Source organism: Loa loa (genome assembly GCF_000183805.2).
Source record: "Loa loa unplaced genomic scaffold supercont3.83, whole genome shotgun sequence".
Lineage (NCBI taxonomy): Eukaryota > Metazoa > Nematoda > Chromadorea > Rhabditida > Onchocercidae > Loa > Loa loa.
In genome coordinates this window covers 37,801-57,204 of record NW_018108263.1, presented here as the reverse complement: position 1 = coordinate 57,204, position 19,404 = coordinate 37,801, and the positions used below count along the sequence as shown (strand labels likewise).

The 19,404-nt window shown below is 30.4% G+C and overlaps 3 protein-coding genes across 3 annotated transcripts; 1 reads left to right on the top strand and 2 right to left on the bottom strand.

Annotated features, from left to right (window-relative positions):
- Positions 1 to 2,275: 2,275 nt before the first annotated feature.
- LOAG_03500 (hypothetical protein) lies at positions 2,276 to 4,053 on the bottom strand (the record flags this gene model as incomplete). The annotated part of the gene is made up of 6 exons (XM_003139037.1): positions 2,276 to 2,456; positions 2,544 to 2,646; positions 2,889 to 3,138; positions 3,320 to 3,440; positions 3,611 to 3,720; positions 3,934 to 4,053. The coding sequence occupies 6 exons, from the start codon at positions 4,051 to 4,053 to the stop codon at positions 2,276 to 2,278; spliced, it is 885 nt and encodes a 294-aa protein (XP_003139085.1).
- Positions 4,054 to 5,408: 1,355 nt separating this feature from the next.
- Positions 5,409 to 8,714, top strand: LOAG_03499 (hypothetical protein; the record flags this gene model as incomplete). Its single annotated transcript, XM_003139036.2, has 8 exons — positions 5,409 to 5,450; positions 5,724 to 5,840; positions 6,153 to 6,268; positions 6,577 to 6,748; positions 7,256 to 7,421; positions 7,715 to 7,859; positions 8,359 to 8,458; positions 8,564 to 8,714. 8 exons carry the CDS (start codon positions 5,409 to 5,411, stop codon positions 8,684 to 8,686), a joined length of 981 nt encoding a protein of 326 aa, XP_003139084.1. The 3' UTR covers positions 8,687 to 8,714.
- An 864-nt stretch (positions 8,715 to 9,578) lies between these two features.
- On the bottom strand, positions 9,579 to 11,745 carry LOAG_03498 (cyclin domain-containing protein; the record flags this gene model as incomplete). The annotated part of the gene is made up of 8 exons (XM_003139035.2): positions 11,635 to 11,745; positions 11,463 to 11,572; positions 11,234 to 11,291; positions 11,009 to 11,119; positions 10,643 to 10,870; positions 10,105 to 10,407; positions 9,867 to 10,003; positions 9,579 to 9,687 (listed from the first exon to the last, which is right to left on the bottom strand). Exons 1-8 carry the CDS (start codon positions 11,737 to 11,739, stop codon positions 9,579 to 9,581), a joined length of 1,161 nt encoding a protein of 386 aa, XP_003139083.1. The 5' UTR covers positions 11,740 to 11,745.
- Between the last annotated feature and the right edge of the window lie 7,659 nt (positions 11,746 to 19,404).

Below are 19,404 nucleotides of genomic sequence, written 5' to 3'. Positions count from 1 at the left end.
AATAAAAAAATTTTCTTTTCCTTTTTTGCATAACACAGAAATGATAGAATTATGAAATTGGAATGAGTGATACCAAATGATATCAAATAATCAGTTATCTAAAACAAGAAAAAAAACATATTAATGGCATATGATATGTGTTGAATAATGTTGATTATTACGCAAAGTTGTAATTTTCTAAGCTCTATTAAGGATTCAGAAAGAAAAGAAAAATTGAACATCATTTCTAATTAAATGTAATTTAATTAGGATTTTAATTTCGATTTGAAAAGGAAGGGTATGGAATGGTGAAATGGGATGAAAGAAATTGGAAAATATTTATATAGCAATATTTATAAAACAAATCATACGTGCATGGACAAATGGATTATGATCATTAATTTTATTAATTATCATTTTCCTCATCACTCAGTTCAATAGCACACACATATCTATCAATGCATTTCACAGTTCTTGCCTATACTATTTCAAATCTGAAACACCAATGAAGATACCAGTGAAGTCTCGATGGATACCAGTAAAGCGTTGAAAGATATTAGTGACGTGTCGAAAGATATCTATGAAGTGTCGAAATGATACCTATGAAATGCCGAAAGATACCAGTGAAATGTCGAAAAACATCAATGAAATTTCGATAGATGCCAGTGAAGTGTAAAAGGATACCAGTGAGTTTTTCCAACTTTAATAATTAAAAAATTAATTATTTAAAATTTAATTGGAGTATATTCATAAACTGTCTGCATTATAGTTGAAAAGGCAATTTCTTTTTTCTTTTTTTTTGGCATATGAAGAAAGATGAAGATATTTTTGAGGGTTGAGAAAAAATCTTTTAAATTTTCTAGGAGATGTACAATAGCATTTTCCATAACTCTGGGATAAAAGGTTATTACTTTGCATCGTAGGTTGAATCCAATTAATTAATTGTCATCCGCTTATAAATTCCGATGCTATTTGAATAATTGAGAGTAAACAAAAGTATGAGAAATACAAAAATGTTTTCTGATAGGAAAAACGGTTTGAGATTTCTCGGATGAAGTGAATCATTTCAGGAAAATTTGATTAACAACTGAAAATTATACAATTCTTCTCATCTCACTGTAAAATGATAAGGATCTATTGGTAGATTGATTATGTTGTTTTTGGCTTACAAGTGAGAAATAAGTGGATAAGTTATTGTGTGATTTCTTCTTTTCGTTTCATATCAAATGGAAAATTTCAGAGAGAGAATGAATGAATGCATTGATCAAGAGAAATATTTTAAAAAAAAATTGTCCATTCGGTTATATTTCTTTCGTTTTTTGTTTTAAGACAAGTAATTGGTTGAATTCATAAGATATGAATTTGAGAAGGATTTAAATGATACAACTCTTTGCTTTTGTAATTTTTATCCTGAAAAGAAATATAAATCGATTTTTTGGGAACAAGTATTAATTAAACAATGTCACTTTAAGTTAAGCAATCAAGTTTATCGTTTGTTTCAAAATCTTTTGGTCAACAAGTAATAGTTCAGATGTATAGTTCACATAATAATTCAATAACAGCTCACAATAAATTTTATTGTACAAACAAAAGTTCCTAATGACAATGTTGCAATTGCATTAATTAAATGGCTCCATCAAGATTGAAACCTTTTTTCGGAACTGAAAAAAAACAGCGACACGTGCGACCACCGCTGCTCTCGCAAATTTTTTGTGTTCTCGACATGCCCGGATCATTCACACTATTGCAGACTTCTTGCTACCTGTAGCAATTTAATTGCAATTCATGAGCCATTGAATTATGCATGAAAGACATCAGTAGTTACATTAAATCTACGCCAAGAGTAAACGTCTCTTACCGCACATGAAAACTCATCATCGCAATTAAAAAACAAAATTTCCCTTTCAATCCGCTGGTAATCATTTTACTGTAATGTTTGCTAAGACAACAAATGAAATAATATTTACCAACAAGAAATATGATTACAGAACAACGATTTTTCAAAATAACAGATTTCAAAATTGCACAGAAACGTTGAACTTGCATAATCCTCCGAAAAAAAAACAAAAAAATCATTTAATTATGGTAAAACACTCTTAATTGTAGTCTTCCATAGCTTCTCACTTTATGATATAAACATAAAATTTTTAGCATTGAATATTCAAGGTATTGGCAATTGCATTGATGAACTATTAATAATCCAGAAACGTTAACATTATTTTAAGCGACATTTCGAACAACGATATACTAACAAGTATATAACTCAGTGATCGAAGAATTTAGAAACAGAATTATATTACGATAAAGAATTTGCGGATTTTGAAGATTCCTCTGGAACGGTATCCAGCTGGGAACTGATCACTGAGATACCCTTTCGGGAACATTCCGCGAAACAAGATGCCATATTATCTGCTGCATGCATGGGCCGCATAACTTCAATTCTGGTTTCCATATTATTGTATGCTTTCTTTGACTCACTGCAATTTCTGCAGAAAATAGTTATGAATAAAATCCTTGAACCTGAAAGATGCGAAACACAATAAGAGATAAATGAGGTTCTTTACCTGTTGACAGTAACAACTGATTCCGATGATTTCGTTCGTTCACGCTCGTGCAGCGCATCTGCGGTAAGACGATTTCGTGATGATGATTCAAATGGCTGCCTTTCTGCAATTTGACCGAACAAAATATTAAATGTAAACTGTGGAATGATTCAAAGATGTACAAGACCAATATGGTTCTCAAACTGAAGTTCAGTTCGGTGCAAGGCGAAATAACAATAACATACTACGGGTGTGGTGAGAAAATATCTCCAAAAACTTTACACTGAATAAGTTAAGCCCAATAGTAAGGACATTTGTTAATTTGGTCACCAGATCATACAGCAGATAATAAAAAGACTTATTTACCATTATTTAAAGCACGTGTATTTAGTAAAGGGGGTGGATATTGTCCAAAACGCCAATGACGAGAATGATCGATTACGTATATGAAGCAATTAATCTCCGCAGCGAAAACGTACAAAATCATAAGCCATATAAGCCAAATTGGAATCAAAACACCAAAGAACAGAAATAACGGCGACCGTTCCGCAAACGACGATATGTTCGTTACCAAATAATGGAAAGTTTCAATTGCGAAGCAAATTATGAGACCAATCTCAAGTAGAAAGTATTCAAACACAACTTTAATGGAAAATTAGGTTTGCAAATCTTTCCTAGTTATGCATTTGGAATTACCATACAATTCAAATTATTTTAGGTGCAAATTCCCTGATGTCTGTAGTTCCTGCACGAAATTCTTAAATATCGTAATTTTTCTTTCATAAATTTAAGCAAACCTGTGCGATATAAGATGGAATAATGATGAATTTGGGAGAAATGAGGCTGTGTTTTTTTATCCGACCACCCTTTCGATGTACAATATCCACAAGTTTTAGTGCCCAAATTCCAGAAATAGCTCTGGAAAAAAAAGACTATTTGAAGTATGACATGAAAAGGTTAGACTATATGGAAGCATGATGAAATGTATGTCCTCTTACTACCCAAGTTGTGAGGACAAACCTAATTAGCAATGTAAAATGACCACAACTTACTGCCAAATCTACGATAACATTAAAGAGTTAACAAACCCAAAAAAAACAGCATAAGCGATAAAAATGCGCATCCAACCAGGCTCGTCTGATAATGATTTAGTGACACTGGGCATCAATACTACCAGAGAGATAATGATCATCAAAATCTGCACCACGAGGAAGACTATCTGTATGTAGCACCAGTTCGTAATTAACTCCGAGATTATCAGAACAAGAGTGCCTTAGCAGCTAACCGACAAGATTAAGAAGTTTCCCAACCCTGGTTGTCAAATTCACTTCCAAGATCATGTTCCGATTCGTATGAATGTAAAAATGAGTCAATAAGAAAAAAGTATGGCAGCAAAGTTAAATAAACTTACTCTAGAATGTATCTGCGAACAAATCCAAAACTGTCGATGTCGTTTAGGAATAGTGGACGAAGTTAAATTAATCGCATCCCGATAGCGGGAACTTCCAAGTCGATGCGAATAAACACTCATGGAAATCTGAAATGATGAAAGAGGAGGACTAATTTCTTAATTTATCTCCAACAATTTCACTTATCTGAATAAAGACATTTATTAGATCTCGGATAAGCATTGAATATACGTAATACGATCTATCACAAAAGTCGTACCCATGTATACGTTTTAATCTGAGCGTTTGGCAATATATACAATGTATTTGGCATGTAAATTAAACTTGTGTCACACAATAACATATGTTAGGTGTAAATTCATTCAGTAAACATATTCTGATAAAGAAGTTCCATCTTGCATGATTAGAAAGAAGTCTATGTATAAGGGTCAACTGGTCAATTTACAATCTGCGAATAGTAACATTATACACTATTTCAGGATGTTTCACTATGCATATGTATGAAGTATATACAATCTTCACGTAACATTCATGCAATCTTTCCATATAACCAACAGTAATACAATACTATTAGCCTAGAACACACATACACACACACACATCTCATCCATTCTAAACATGGGAAATGGCCGAATGCACGTATACACGCACATTCAACATATGTTCGTGAACGTAAGCATACAAGTATGTTTATTCGAATAATTCGATAGATGAAGTGTACACGTAAACATCACAGTCCTCACGTAATCACTCACACAATCCTTTTTAAATAACCACCAATTATGAAATAAATTAACCTAAAAAGAAACACACACACACACACACACATGCACACACACACACACACACGCATACACGCATACCTACATCTCATCCATTCCAAACATGGAAAATGGTTGAATGTACGTATAAGTGTATTTTTATCAACGTAAGCATAAAATATGTACACACAAGCATTCGATGTTTACAGATAAAATAAACACGTAAATATCACAATTCTCACGTAAATACTATAATTCTCACGTAATCACTCACATAACCTTCCCAAATAACCATTAATAGAGCAATAGATTGTTAGCCTAAAAAGACACACATACATATACATCTCATCCATTCCAAACATGGGAAATAGCTGAATGCACGTATCCATATACCCATTGGCATGTTGGCACTTATGGATGGATGAGGTATTACTGTGCTTTGTTGCATTGTTGTTACATAAAGGAATAGTGCGTATATTTTAGCTTCCCATGGATGTACACGTTTCTAACCGATTTTCTTTTGATTATCTGCAAAATAGACAGTTTGACGTACGTATAAGCACAACGTTTCATTTATTGTTACAAATTTTAATTTATCTAGGTATATTTACAGACCTTTTTCACAACGAATTTAAATTTTAAATAATTTTTTTTTTGCAGTCTTGCCAAATTGTTTGAAAATTTTATAAATTGTATATTATTGACAATTTGATATTATGACAGAATCAGAAGAAAAAAGCAACGATGAAACGGATCAGGTAGGGAAATTGTAAAGGATTTATAAGGATTAAGCATGATAAACGATCTTTTAAATGTTATTGTTTAATAAATTTTCTTTTTTTTTCCAAGTTTGAAAATTTTTTTTCCTCTTTATTTAATTCTGGGGAATATTTCAAAATCTTTACAATCATTCTGAACAAGTGGAATGAATATACGTTATATAAAGTGATAGGGTATATATGATGTGTGAAACTTGATATGTATTTCGTTATAAATTGTTAGACAGAAAGGAATGATCAGGCAAATTTCAGGCTCCTCGGATACTGGATCCAGATTTTCTGGATCGAACTGCTTGTCTTCCACCAGATATGCACAATGATTGGATGAGTGTACTTGCTGCCGAAAATAGCCGGCGCATTAGTGATGCTGTAATTTTCTGATCTGTTAACTAATTGATTATTTATTAGCAATTGAATAAGTGATTGATTTGTTAGCAATCGCAACAAAATTGATGCTGGTTACGCACATTTTTCGATGTCACTGATCTAAACTGAAAAAATTTGGGAAAGTTTTTTTTCTTTTTTCTGTTGAGGCTTACACTTCGTTCCGTGAATTTGGAACGTAAACATAACTGAGTGAAAAATTTGTCAAACTTTTCACATAAATTCCTCCCATAGCATTTCGAACATTTGAAATCTTCATTACTTTAGCGTGGTCTCTTTTCATCAGTAAACTTGCAGAATGAGTGGAATCACGTATTTCATACACCTCGTTCTGCTGAATATATTTTCACCGCTTGTACAAGACTTCGTTTGCCACAGGAAGTGAAATACAGTGCACTATTAATATTTGACAAGTAAGAAAAATACTTTGCATATGTCTGTCTTATGTTCATGAACGAAAGAAAACAAGGATATTTGAGCATTACTAAATTTTAATGTTTGTTGCTTTTCTTTTCAAAGTAGTAATTCTTTCTCCAGCGTTAGTTACACGAATTGAATAATTTAATTCTTCACTAACAATGCTTTCTAATATAGACTATATCTTATTGAAATATGAATAAACGTATCAGTATTATATGGTAGTGGGCATTGTGCCAAATCTCAGTGATCATTTTTTGTGGCGGTAGTTGAAATATTTGTTTACGAATGAAGTCACTTATAGTTTTATGGTACAGTTAGTCAGTCGCTTACATGAAAGTGTGTACAAATCGAAACGATCCGATCGGAAGAAATATCAGGAGTGGAATCGTATCGAAGCGACGTTATCACGTCAAACGACGCTACGAATGCTTTCATCAATTCAGATCGCCTCCAAAATGCATAGCTACCATGAAGTAAGTGCTTCGCTTAATGAATTTTTATTTTTAAATAAGAAACAATGAAAGTGGAACTTCCTTTATATTTTTCATAGTTATGATTGATTGGGACTAAGCCATTTACAAGTGGTGATAAGCGAGATACTTGGTCGCGTTGTGGCTTAAATATACGGAAAAACCATCACAATTTCTTGAAAACCAAAATCACTATTTCTGAATTGCACGAATTTGTTGAACCATATTAGATTGAAAAATTTTGAAAGGGTTATTTTGAAGCTCTAATAACGAGACCAGAACTTCATCACCATAACCTGCCTACGTTTATCCGTGGTATTGTTTGTGTGATAATGTGTCGCTTTTCAAATGGAGAAAGCTATTTGTCTAAAGATGACGTCAATTACAGTTTTATGGTACAGTTAGTAAGTCACTTACATGAAATTATATAGAAAAGGACTTAAGAGGAATGTTACTATTTAAATTGTCAGTCGTACAATTATCTCCTCATGTGTTTTTCATTTTTTATAGAGTTTGTCAATTCAAACTGTAAAGCTATGTCTGAAAACTTTGGGATTTGCTTACACGGAAGAATCCGTTGTGCGGTCTGAATTACGCGTCTTATCGATGATCGATTGGGAGCCTGCTTATCATTGTACTCCACTCGTTTATATCGAGTCACTGTTTAAAATTCTTCGTAAGTTCGGAATTTGAGATCTTTAAAACTTTTTTCACACTCTTTAAAATCTTTTTTTGCTAAATTTCGCTTACTGAGTTGTGAAATTTAATAATCAAACAGTCGAATGAAAGTTTTGTTATATTGTCTCAATCTTGCTACCACTTTATTGGCACACAGAATTCATTAGGTTATTTCAGTTAGGGGTTGATCACGAGGTGGATTTAAACGAGATACTTTAAAAGTTACCATCGTATATTACGAAGAATATACTGAGTGGTCCAGGCAATGCTGGTAAGTTGTTGCAATTGCAGAAACAAAATGGGGACAAAATGTTCCAACAGGTGATTACTGGCAGTATATCTTGTTGGTGTTGGATTGTGTTTTCATTCATTGGGACGATGTATACAAACGAATGATGGCCAATGTAATGGGTCCGTCAGCAGACATAGTTACACGGTTTTTTTTTTTTAGATTTCCATTCTGTTTCCAAGAATTGCTCTTTGTTACAGGAGGGACCGGTAACAATGATCTTTATGATAGAACTTCGAAATTCACAATTTTATCGCAACACTAGGTTAACATTGAAGTCCTATTATAGAAGAGGGTATTTGAGGTGGCATCACAAAATAACGATTGCGCCATTTTTTTCTTTTAAATTTCAACAAACTGTTGTTGTTCAGGCCTCAACCGTCATTTCCTTAAGACGAACTCATAGGTCAAGTACATACTTTCCAAATGCTGTTTAACTGGAACTTTCCGTTAAATTCCACACCCTTCATCAACATAATCTACCTATTAACATTCCCAAGCTTCGAAATATACTCGAGTTAGCTTACTCTTTTGTATATTTGACTTATAACTTGGTCCTAACAAAATTAACAAAACGGTCTTAAGTCCTTTGGTATCAACAGTTCGGGCGAAAATATCGGCATTAATTTATGTTTCCATAATTTAGTGAGCAAATGTGCCGTGTGCAAGCGGACTGGTTTTTACTGGCTTGTGGAGTAATCGTGACTGCTGCCTGTTGTATCGACGGAATGCAGGCTGCTGACAAAGTAAGCTGCCATTTTATAACTCCCAGAGAGAAACCACTCCATAGCTTTTTCAAAATCTTTTGCCTTACATTCAGTTGAGGAAAAGCCAGGTCAATTTTCTTTCAGATCACAAACGAATTACACCGATTAAGCAATATTCCATTAGCTGATATAACAGACATGAGTGTCGCCATAATCGAATGCGTTATTAGCCAGCAAGGATCTACTTCCACCACCAGCAATATTTAAATTTGAAATATTTTAGAGCTTGGAGGAGTTGACGTAACAAGACAGTAGGGGTATCTCTTTGCTCATTCGAAGAGACACCTCTCTTGCCTTGTGTTATACCAATTACGTATATCACGTGCTCTGCTCTTGTTAGTATCTCTTCGATCATTCGAAGAGACACCTCTCTTGCCTTGTTACTCCCATTTAATTAGCATGTCTATGAAGTTGTTCTTGGAAAAACAATTCATCCCAAAAATATGCAGTATGTCAGCAGAAAAAAGGCAGCAGCAGTTACGAAATTCAAATTCAAGGATTCAAATTCAAATATTCAAATTGCAAATGTCAGATGCGAAATATTAACAACGCTTTATTTTGTTGAACTCTAGGCTTAATAACTGGTTTTTTTTTTTCATGGAAAACCAGAAGAAAGGCAAAATGAATGACACATTGAAGCTATAGTAATAGAGAGAGGATACAGAGAAATTATAAATTGTAACAAGTGTTAATAAAAGTATTTGCGGTGTAACATAAAGCATAGAAGAAGTAATATTGATAAAAATTGTAGCAAAGCCAACTAAATAAAGGATAATTTGCAGGAGTATGATCACAGCCACTCTAAAATATATCATCAGAATCCAGAAATGAATTGAATGATTTCATTAACAAGCAAAAATATTGTCATCTACTCAGAATCAGTATTAATTTTTCTCTGGAAAATCGTTTGTCGGTTTTATCCAAAATTTCAGTATTTTCCGGCGCTTTATCGATTTCCTCTATCAATTGTCAAGTGACTTAGTTTATTTCTGAATTTTGATGGTACATTCTAGAATAATTATGGCCATATTTATAAGAGTACAAGAATGGTCTTTCTTCTCTCCATCGCTACCCCCAACCAGTTAATTACCCGAATACCTCAAACAAGTTCCACAGTTTCGAAACCGAGGCCTACAGGCGGTCCAACTGGTTCATTACGTGGGCGCTTGTCTGGGAGGAGTTGTATATCGGCAGCACTGTAAAAAATCCTGAAAAACATTCCATGGTCATGGTAGTCCTGTACTACTATGGCAGTGTAGGCTATAAGGTAAATCATTGCAAGATGATGGAGGACCAAAATCTTAGATGCTTATTCTATATTAACGCTTCCTCGATTCTTTTTTTACTGATTGCATTATAAAGTTGGATTAGTGAAAAATGAACTTACGGATGGCTATATTTTTCCTCTATGCTTATGCATGCTGGATAGACTTTCGAACGCATCCTCATCATATGATTTAAGCGCCACATAAGTGGCTCTACATGCTCCAATTTATAGCCAGAATATTTGATCAATTTTGTTGACTGGAAATAAGTTAATATAATCTTCATAAGATTCGGTATTTGTAAATACGATTCAAATCGAGTGTGGCATGGAAAATAAAACTGTTGGGAAGCAAATATACCCATTCTCCAGCTCTTATCATCCTCATCGACAGAAGTAAAGCTGCGGCAGCCATTAAACTGTCCGGAACACAGATAAATTCATAGAAAAGCAGCGATGTCTCCAACACATAACGTGCTAACGTGAGTGTTTGCATGTCCAAACCTCCAGTACGAGAGTAACGCCGCAAAAAACGATATGAAAGCGGAAAATTAACATCGCAATTGAGTGCAGTTAAGATTCTCCGTTCGTACTTGTTGACCATTTTGACTCTCTCAGTGAGAGGAAGATTTATGAAATCATCCGGAAGAGGTGGACCTTGCTGCTGAAATTAAGCGTTAATGATAAGGATGGAATTTTATTCACTATGAAAGCATTCAAAGATTAGTTGAATTCAAAACATTGTAGAACTCAATATCAACTATACGGATACATACGAATACCTTAGTTCTTCTACTGCAAGTATTTTACCAAAAAACAAACTAAAGTTGCATCCAGCATTTAAACATTAAGCTGTTGATAGATTAAAAGATGAAAAAAAGAATTAATCATCAACGTACATCTAGTTTCGCTGCTACAATCATTGCAGCTGCTCCGATATAATCAAACTGTTCCATATTTTTGGTGGCACACATGTAGAGATCAAACAATTTGACCGTATGATACAACACTTCATGATTAACTTCAAAATCTTCTTGACACCGTACGAACCAATCAACAACTTTTGCACGACGGATTTTCTTTAGTTGCGGATGTCTGTATAGATAATCAAAAGGACGAAACTTTAGCTGAAAAAATACTTAAAATCTAATTTACATAATTACATATGAAATGCAAACATACATATGAAAAGCAAACATATTGTTGCAGAACCATAATGCTCTATGAAATGATGTATCGGAAATGAAGATTCAGAAAAAAGCTACTTCTCGATGGTGGTAATAATTGAAGATGTCCATAGCATACTCCGGAAGTTGAAACGGATCGCCAAGATTACCAGCATCATAATCAAATTCTGGACACGGATCCATCCAGATCTGAATTCATTTGAATTTCATTTCTGCTCGTTACTTTTTATAACTATTATTGATGTTAATTTAATTTCGAAGAACTCCTACCAAAGAATTAATGCCAAGTTTTTCAACACTCACCGTTAAGTCCAAATGTTTGGAGGTTTCCGAATCCGAATCATACTTGGTCTCATTGGCACTGAAATAACTTAGAAATGTTGAACAAAATTCCTTATGTTTGATTAGGTTCTTAAATCTTACCATTACTAGTTACTCTCGGTATTATTTTCTAGTATTAACCAAACATCAATACCAGCGATATGAGATACGGACCATCAGTAGGCAACAAGATCAAACATTTAAAATATACCGAAAGGATTTCCGCTCTTCAGACTTAGCTCGTACAACGGGTTGCACCCTTTTGGGTTTCTCGATGATCTCACCGGCTTTTGAACTAATATGTAAGGTTGTGCTGATAGCCTGGAACACAAGAAATCAATACATGAAGCGAAGATTATCCACATTGAAGTCGTCAAACTTACATTGCTCAAATCGGTCAATCCGGTACGTTTATTTCTTTTTGGCAGCGCATTCTTAACATCACTATAAGTCGGGTTAATATTCCGTTTAGCATTAGCCGGAATCATTTCGATATATCCTGAAAAAAGACCAATTTCGAACAATCAGTCTTCCTTAGAAACTGCTTAACACCCTCGCTTCCTCTCCCTTCACCCTTTTGGATAAAACGAAAAAACGAATAACTGTAAAGCAGATTGAAATGCCAGATGAAATTCCCGCAAATCATATGTTATGAAAGATATTGATGCTAACAGTATTAGATCATCTTAGCTTTATTCAATTCAAAAGAAGAAAAATTACCTCGAAAATCACCCGATGATCAATAATCCAATAGAAAGACTGGAGTTCAGTGTTAGTACTAAAATTCAGTAGAGTTAGCCCTCCGCAGTCTGAAATATTCGAAATTAGCCTTTCGTGAATAAAATATATCAAGAAAAAATTGGAGAAAACTTTTAAAAGGTCTCCAAATGAAGGCATATATCCTGCTTCCAAACTGTCATTGCATCAGGCGTACACATTACGCCCCAAAAATTCAATCGATTATTCGTTAATTTAAATACTTCGAAAAAATTTGAATATTTTAGAAAATGTTTTACATAATTTTTACATCCTATCCTCTCCTGAATTTCTACCTCTTCTCTGTGTCAATGATATGAAGAAATCCAAAAACCAGTAATTTTACTATACATTATACTTACGAGTTAATTTATTCTATTTCTTTAAAACTGCTTCAATTTGAGCCAAAAATTCCGCAAAGCAGCAAATAGTATTAATAGGTTAGGAAAAATGTTGCATATTAAGGTTTTAGTCCAAGCTTTTTCTCTTTTAAATGAAGTAATTCATAAATGATAAACATATCAATGTTAGGAAAAACCCTACACTATCAATAATTTGGTTGATAATAAAAAATTTTAAATTTAAAAATTAAATAATTTTACGAATTTAAATAAGAAATTACATATGATCCACCTGATTGTAATATATTAGACGTAGTGATATATCTCGAAGATCTCATCCCCTCACAATAGCAAACTTTCCCCTAGGATAATTTTTCCCTCTTTTCAATAATCTCGCAAACTTTACCCGCCATTTACCTGGAAAAGATTTTTGGGGATTTGGAATGGTTAATTTTTTTTGTGTGTCTGGAAAATTCGAAGCAATTAATTGTATCGCTTAGCGCGCTTTTCAAATGACCGGACGAGGACAATTAGTTGACGGAAGCATCGTTTTGAAACGACTGATCGATTGGATGATCGATAGAGACGATGGTTTAGTCTAGGAAATAGGAGGGAGTTGGTGAAATTTTTGAAATGACATTTAAGCAAACGCTATGAGATGATGAGCGTAACAATGGGTAAACAATGGGCGGCAAAAAAAAGAAAAAAATAATAACCGATTCAATAGAATTATACTTAGAAGGTAAGATAATTGAAAAACAATGGGTAAATAATTGGGTAAGTAATATTTGAAAAAGTAATGTTAACAAGAAGCACTAAATCTTATCATTTTTATTATCATGATAAGATTCAAAAGAAGATGATCATCAATGATAATTCCTATGGAACATTCCAGATGTAAAAGACAATAATTAACGAAAAACGTTTTTTTTTGGCTTACCCTCCCAATAATCGAATTATTTCGGATATTCAAGGCAATTTCAGGATTGCCATCATCCGGAAAATCGTTTAATTGTTTTTGAGCATGGAATTTTGTCCAATCTTTGAGTTATGAACGAAGCACAAAAGACTAAAATTAGTAAAATTCGAGCATTACCAATTGATAATCGAATAAAACTAAAAACAAAAAACAAAATGTATGAATAAATGATATAAATGGGTAAATGAAGGCGGGTAGAATTAAATATACAGTTGGGTAAGTCGTATAGTTAGGTTAAAACGGCTAAAGTTAGACAGACACTTTAGGGTAATGGTAGTATCTATATGGGTGGTCGATCGAATAATGAATAATTATAAGTGAAATGATTAAAGAAAGAACTAACCCTCGTGGCTGGGAAAGTAATCTAGTAACTAATTATTTCATTAACTTTGTCTTCCCAAGTCGAGAATATATCCAAGCAATCTACCCACCCGTCTGATCTCAAATTTCCCGCTATTCCTTGATCTTTTCCCATCCTAGCGCCTTTAAATATAGTACGGTACTATTTGATTCGTTATAAGACTCTTTCACAAATTTAAATTTCAAAAATTTCACCCTCTTTTTATCATTTCTAGAAAAGAAATTTGTCCTCTCATATGAATGGTATTCATGTGTCCATTGTCTGTCTGTCTGTCTGTCTGTCCGTCTGTCCGTCTGTACGTCTATTCTTACGTGCACGCTACGCGTACAAATGAATCGATCCGAATTTCTCCCTCTCGTAGTTCTGCTGTCAACAAAAACAGCTCTAAACAATTAGGGCACTTTTGATCGAAGTGACCTCTCAATTGGTACCATTGCAATCGGGATATTGGACAATGTCCAGCATTGTGTTTGTTAGTTTTACAAAGAAGCAATAGACGTATGAAATAAATAATGGAATAAAATTCCAATGAAATTACAAATTATTCAAATTAATTGAATAACAAGTATTAATGATTAATTTTTAAATTAATGTATGGGCCTTTTTTCTTAAATTAATTTCTGAAATAAATGAAAGTTTTAGATGTATTTATCATTTATCTTTTATCATTCGAAGATATTTTTCATTATAATAACAAATAAATCACCTATATGATGCTATATATAATTTATGCTATTTCATTCTTATCTTTGAATCAGTCATACTATTGTTATCATTTATATTATCATTAATTGATCATTTCTTGAATTGATTGTATTGTTCTGTAAATTTTTTAATTTCTATTATTTAGCTATATATTTTAATTATATTTTAACTTTTTAATCTACATATATACATATATTTAAATATTTTTTATATTTTTTATGCATTTTTAAATTTACATATATATTTTTTAATTTTTATATATAATATCTATTTTAATTTTTATTATCTGGTTTAGCTATTAACCTCGTATATCGTTTCATATCATTGAAATAAGCTTCGAATAGATGAATTGATGTCAAATGAGCCAGCCATAAGATAATTATAACTCAGATTTATTAGTAATTTAATTAGTATTGATGAATTTGACTTGAAAATCCTTTTAATGCATGTAAATTGCGATAAATTATCTTACTATATTACCTTTTTTTATCAGAGCCATAAATAATCTTTGGCTTCATGACTTAGTCTATCAATTAAGAAAGTTTTTTAAACTTATTAGAAAAAAAAAGATGGAAGTGAAGTATTTATACGATAATTGAAAAAAATTAATCAAAAAATCCAATTAAGCATTTACTTATTCCATCTTATAAATTATAATGATAATGAAATTTCGTTGAAATTAACCAATTTCTAATTATTAATATGCGAATTGAAATTAATCACTTTTTTAATTATTAATATCTAAATTGGTTTTCATCAGTTTTTAATTCCGAATATGTAAGTTGGAACTAATAATTTTTTCAAAAAGGAATGAAATTTTTTTTTTTTCAGTGAATTCTATGAAAAAAACTTTTAAAGTTGTACAAATTTAATAAAAAGTAACTCTTAATTATTGTTTAAATCAATATTTCTCCTTTTATATATGAAAATAATTTAATAACATTCGCTGGAATTTTTTTTTTTTGATGAAAAAGACTTATTCTTTCATTCGAAGTATTTAAAGTTTAATGCCATATTCACTTTTATCAACTATAAATTATCAATTTTTTTCCCTAATTGAAATGATAGATTTTTGGTAATTAATTAATTAGTCGAAAATATTTCATTTGCATTTATAAAACATATGCAAAAAAACCACAAACACACACACACACACACATACAAAATAAATGGATGCACCATAGTGCTAATTCTTAAAGTTCTAAGAATTTTCATCAATCAAATCTAAATTTTTTTTACAAACACTTGTTTATACCCTTTGCCAGACATTTTATTTTCATTCTATTCAAAAATGTTTTTTTTTTTTTTTTTTGTTGAAGTACTTATTGCACAATGTATTGTTAATTTATATTTGATTAGAAAAATAAAAGAAAAAGGGATGGAAATTTTTGAAAACTTTTAATTTTTACTTATTAATTCATTAAATGATTCTTATAGCATTTTTTTGAAAATTACGGAAAAAAAAAGTGCAAATTATTTAAAAGAGAATAGGAGAGGTTATGGATGATTTAATCGAAAATTTTACAAATATATACAAATTTTTTTAAGCAAATTAACTTTTAATTTAAACTATTATTATCATTAACAAAGAGTTTTCTTTTTTTTTTTTTTTTTTTTTGAAAATGCATCATATCGTATTGAAATGTAACAATAATCATTAATAGTCGATGATGATTTTTACATTAGCATTTGTAAAAATTTAGGTTTAAAAAAAAGAAAAAAGTAATAAATTGTAAATAGAAGGTTTCGTTTTTTTTTTTTTTTTTTTTAAAAATTAATGCATTGCTGCTACTGTGCAATTAGAATGCACAAATTCAAGTTCCTTTCCCGGATACCTTTTTTTTTGTCATTTCATCATTACTTATACCATCATTTATTTAAATTCTAACATTTTCAATCAAACTTTACTTTTGCTATTACTTTATAAAATGCACGCAATTTCAAGTTCTTAACGGAAACGTTTCTTTTTTAATTTGTTACTCATACTACTCTTTATTTAAACTCTAACTTTTCAATTAAATTCAACAGTTTTTAATGATGAATTTTTCCTGATTATAGTCGATGAGTACCTGTCATTAATAGTATTTGTCAACGATTATCAACAATTTCATGACTTCATTAAGCATGGCTGTATTTAAATCTTCTCTAATCTCCATCTATTATCATTTATTCTAGAAATAGTAAAAGAATTTTGACAGTTTTTTTTCTTTTCATTTCAATTTCATTAATTGTCTTAATTTTATAATTATTTTATTTCATTAGCTTTCTTTTGGAATGTTAAAAGTAATCTTACATTTATTTCATATTTTTTGCTCAAATATTTTCAAAAAATCCTTCTTAGTTTTATAAAAAATTTCAGTTTAAATTTGAAAAAAATTTAGTTTTGTGAAAAATTTCATTTCAAATTTGGAAGAAAAAACAAAAAACAAGATTTGATGCATTGATTAGACAAAAACAAAAAAAAGGGAAAAGAGAGAAAGAAGTGAAATTAATTAGCCTTAATGAAAATTTTTTGACTTCGCTTTTTTTTTTTTTTAATATAATTAAGCCATGGATGAATGAATCCTATTTTGTTTAAAATTTTATTTTTTGGAAATTCTTTAATGAATTTTTTTCTACCAGAATTAACAAACTATAAATTGGTTAAAAATATTTATTAATTTTTCATTGTTTTTTTATTTCATATTACGTAATAAGTTATTAATTGTAATGGTGAATAATATATGAAATATTTTGATATTTTAATATTAACAAATACTTTTTTTATTACAGTTATTGTACAAAATTCTTTTTCGCTATTTCTTCTTTCATTTTTTTCATTTAATTAAAATAATTATAGAAATTAAAATGGGAAATTAATTTCCATATAGATTTGATAAAATTTTTTATTTGTACCATTTGTACCATAATGACAACATGCGTGTATTACTTTCAATTACTACTTGTTTATTTGTTTAATTATTGCTACTTATTCGCCTACCTGGAATTATTCCTACTTGTTTGATTTGTTCAAATAATTATGAAGAATCAGTCGATCAAACAATAATCCATTTTAATTATCAAGTTTTTAATTACTACAACTTGTTTTCCATTGGTATTTATTGCTTGCTAATTAAAATAAATATTATTTTCCAATATGTTTTATATATTACTTTGACTTGAAAAATAAATTATATCAAATAAAATTTCAACATTTCAGCAAGCTAAGCCTACGATCCTGTGATTTCAAACGCTATAATCCTATGATCTGAGGCGCATTTTGCATGTTTATCTTACAGTTTCCATTTTTCGATCTTGTATAAAGCAGATATGATATACTTCTCTACCACAGTTTCCAATAACTACCAGAGTTTTCAGTATTTACCAGAGACTTTAATAGTTACCTGTTAGACTTTTCAGCATTCAAAAGGATTTTTCATGCTTGCTCTTTGAGCATATCACACTTTTTTAAAATTAATCTCCAAAAAAAAAAAAAAAGATGGTAAAATATTCTATTTTTTTGAAATAAACCTTTTTCTCAATGTTTAGCCGAAAGAATTTTTCAATGTTGAAAATTTCTTTGAAATCAATCAATAATCTATATTTAAGCATTTCTGCTTCAAAAAAAGAAACCGAAAAGGAAATAACAATAATATTTTTGAATAATATTAATACATACAGTCATTGTATTTGATAACACTTGAAGAAGTTTTTTTTTTTTGAACATAAACAATGTTGACAAATACTTGACATGTCAGGAATTTGTTTCAGGAAAGATAAATATACAACCGTATTTCTGGTCTAATTATCAAGATGTATTAATACACAATGAATAATTTTACACTATTCTTGATAACAGTTTTTTTTTTTTGTTATTTAATAGAAACTGTTTAATTTATATAATTGATAAAAAAAAAGTATCAAAAAATATTGCAATTTATCACTAACATTCCATTGCTACGTTTATTTATCATTAAATTAAATAAATTTTTGATTGAAAATAATGAACAAATTCAAACTTTTATCATATCAAATTAATATTATCAGATATTTATTAATTTGCATATTTTCAATTTATTAAACAAAAATACAACAAATATTTTGAATTACTGTGAAATTTCTCAAATATGTAAATTCTTTGCTCTAACAAATTGTTTAAAATGCTGCTCAGTTTACATTTTAGCACACGAAAATACACTATTAATAATTGAGAGGAATTACAGATGAAAAGGAATGAATAATATGAAGAAATTGGTGACAGGTAAAATGATTGCAAACAGTACCTATGTTTACAATAATCGAAAATACAAATTACAAATGGCAAAATATTTGGTTGACAAAATTTCACGACATTCGACCATATAAATTCATTTGAATTGTTTTATTTATGCTCTTTGCTAAGGAATATTTGAAATTTGACAGCTAACAAAATTTTTTGTCATATTTAACGATTAAATACTTCTCTTCACTATATTTTTGAATTATTATCATAGCAAAAATATATGCTGGTTGAACTTTGACCTATTTATTACAAAATTAACACATAGCTGATCAAATTGTCAAACGCAACATTCGAAATAACATACATATATACATACACATGCAAATACATAATCATTTGTGGTCGGTTATTGTAATCAATCATTGTGATTAATTTATTTTTACTAATTCAATTCCGGTATTTCATTTAGTATTAAATTACTCAATTGCAGAATATATACATACTTTATAATTGACACGAATTATTTGGATAATATCATTATTTGACATTTTCTTTTTTTTTTAATTTATTTCCATCTTTCATTCTGTCATTTTGTCATTTTGTCACTATAAACGAACACTTTTCTGATCAAAAATTAAAATTTTTTTGAGCAATTTTCAGGTTAAAGATTATTTCATCGTTCATTTGGAATTTGCTGCTTTTTTTTTTGTTCATTCCATGTTTACTTCCTTCTTTTATAATCTCTTACTCAAATCTAATTGTTGTGGTATATATATATATATATATATATATATATATATATATATATAT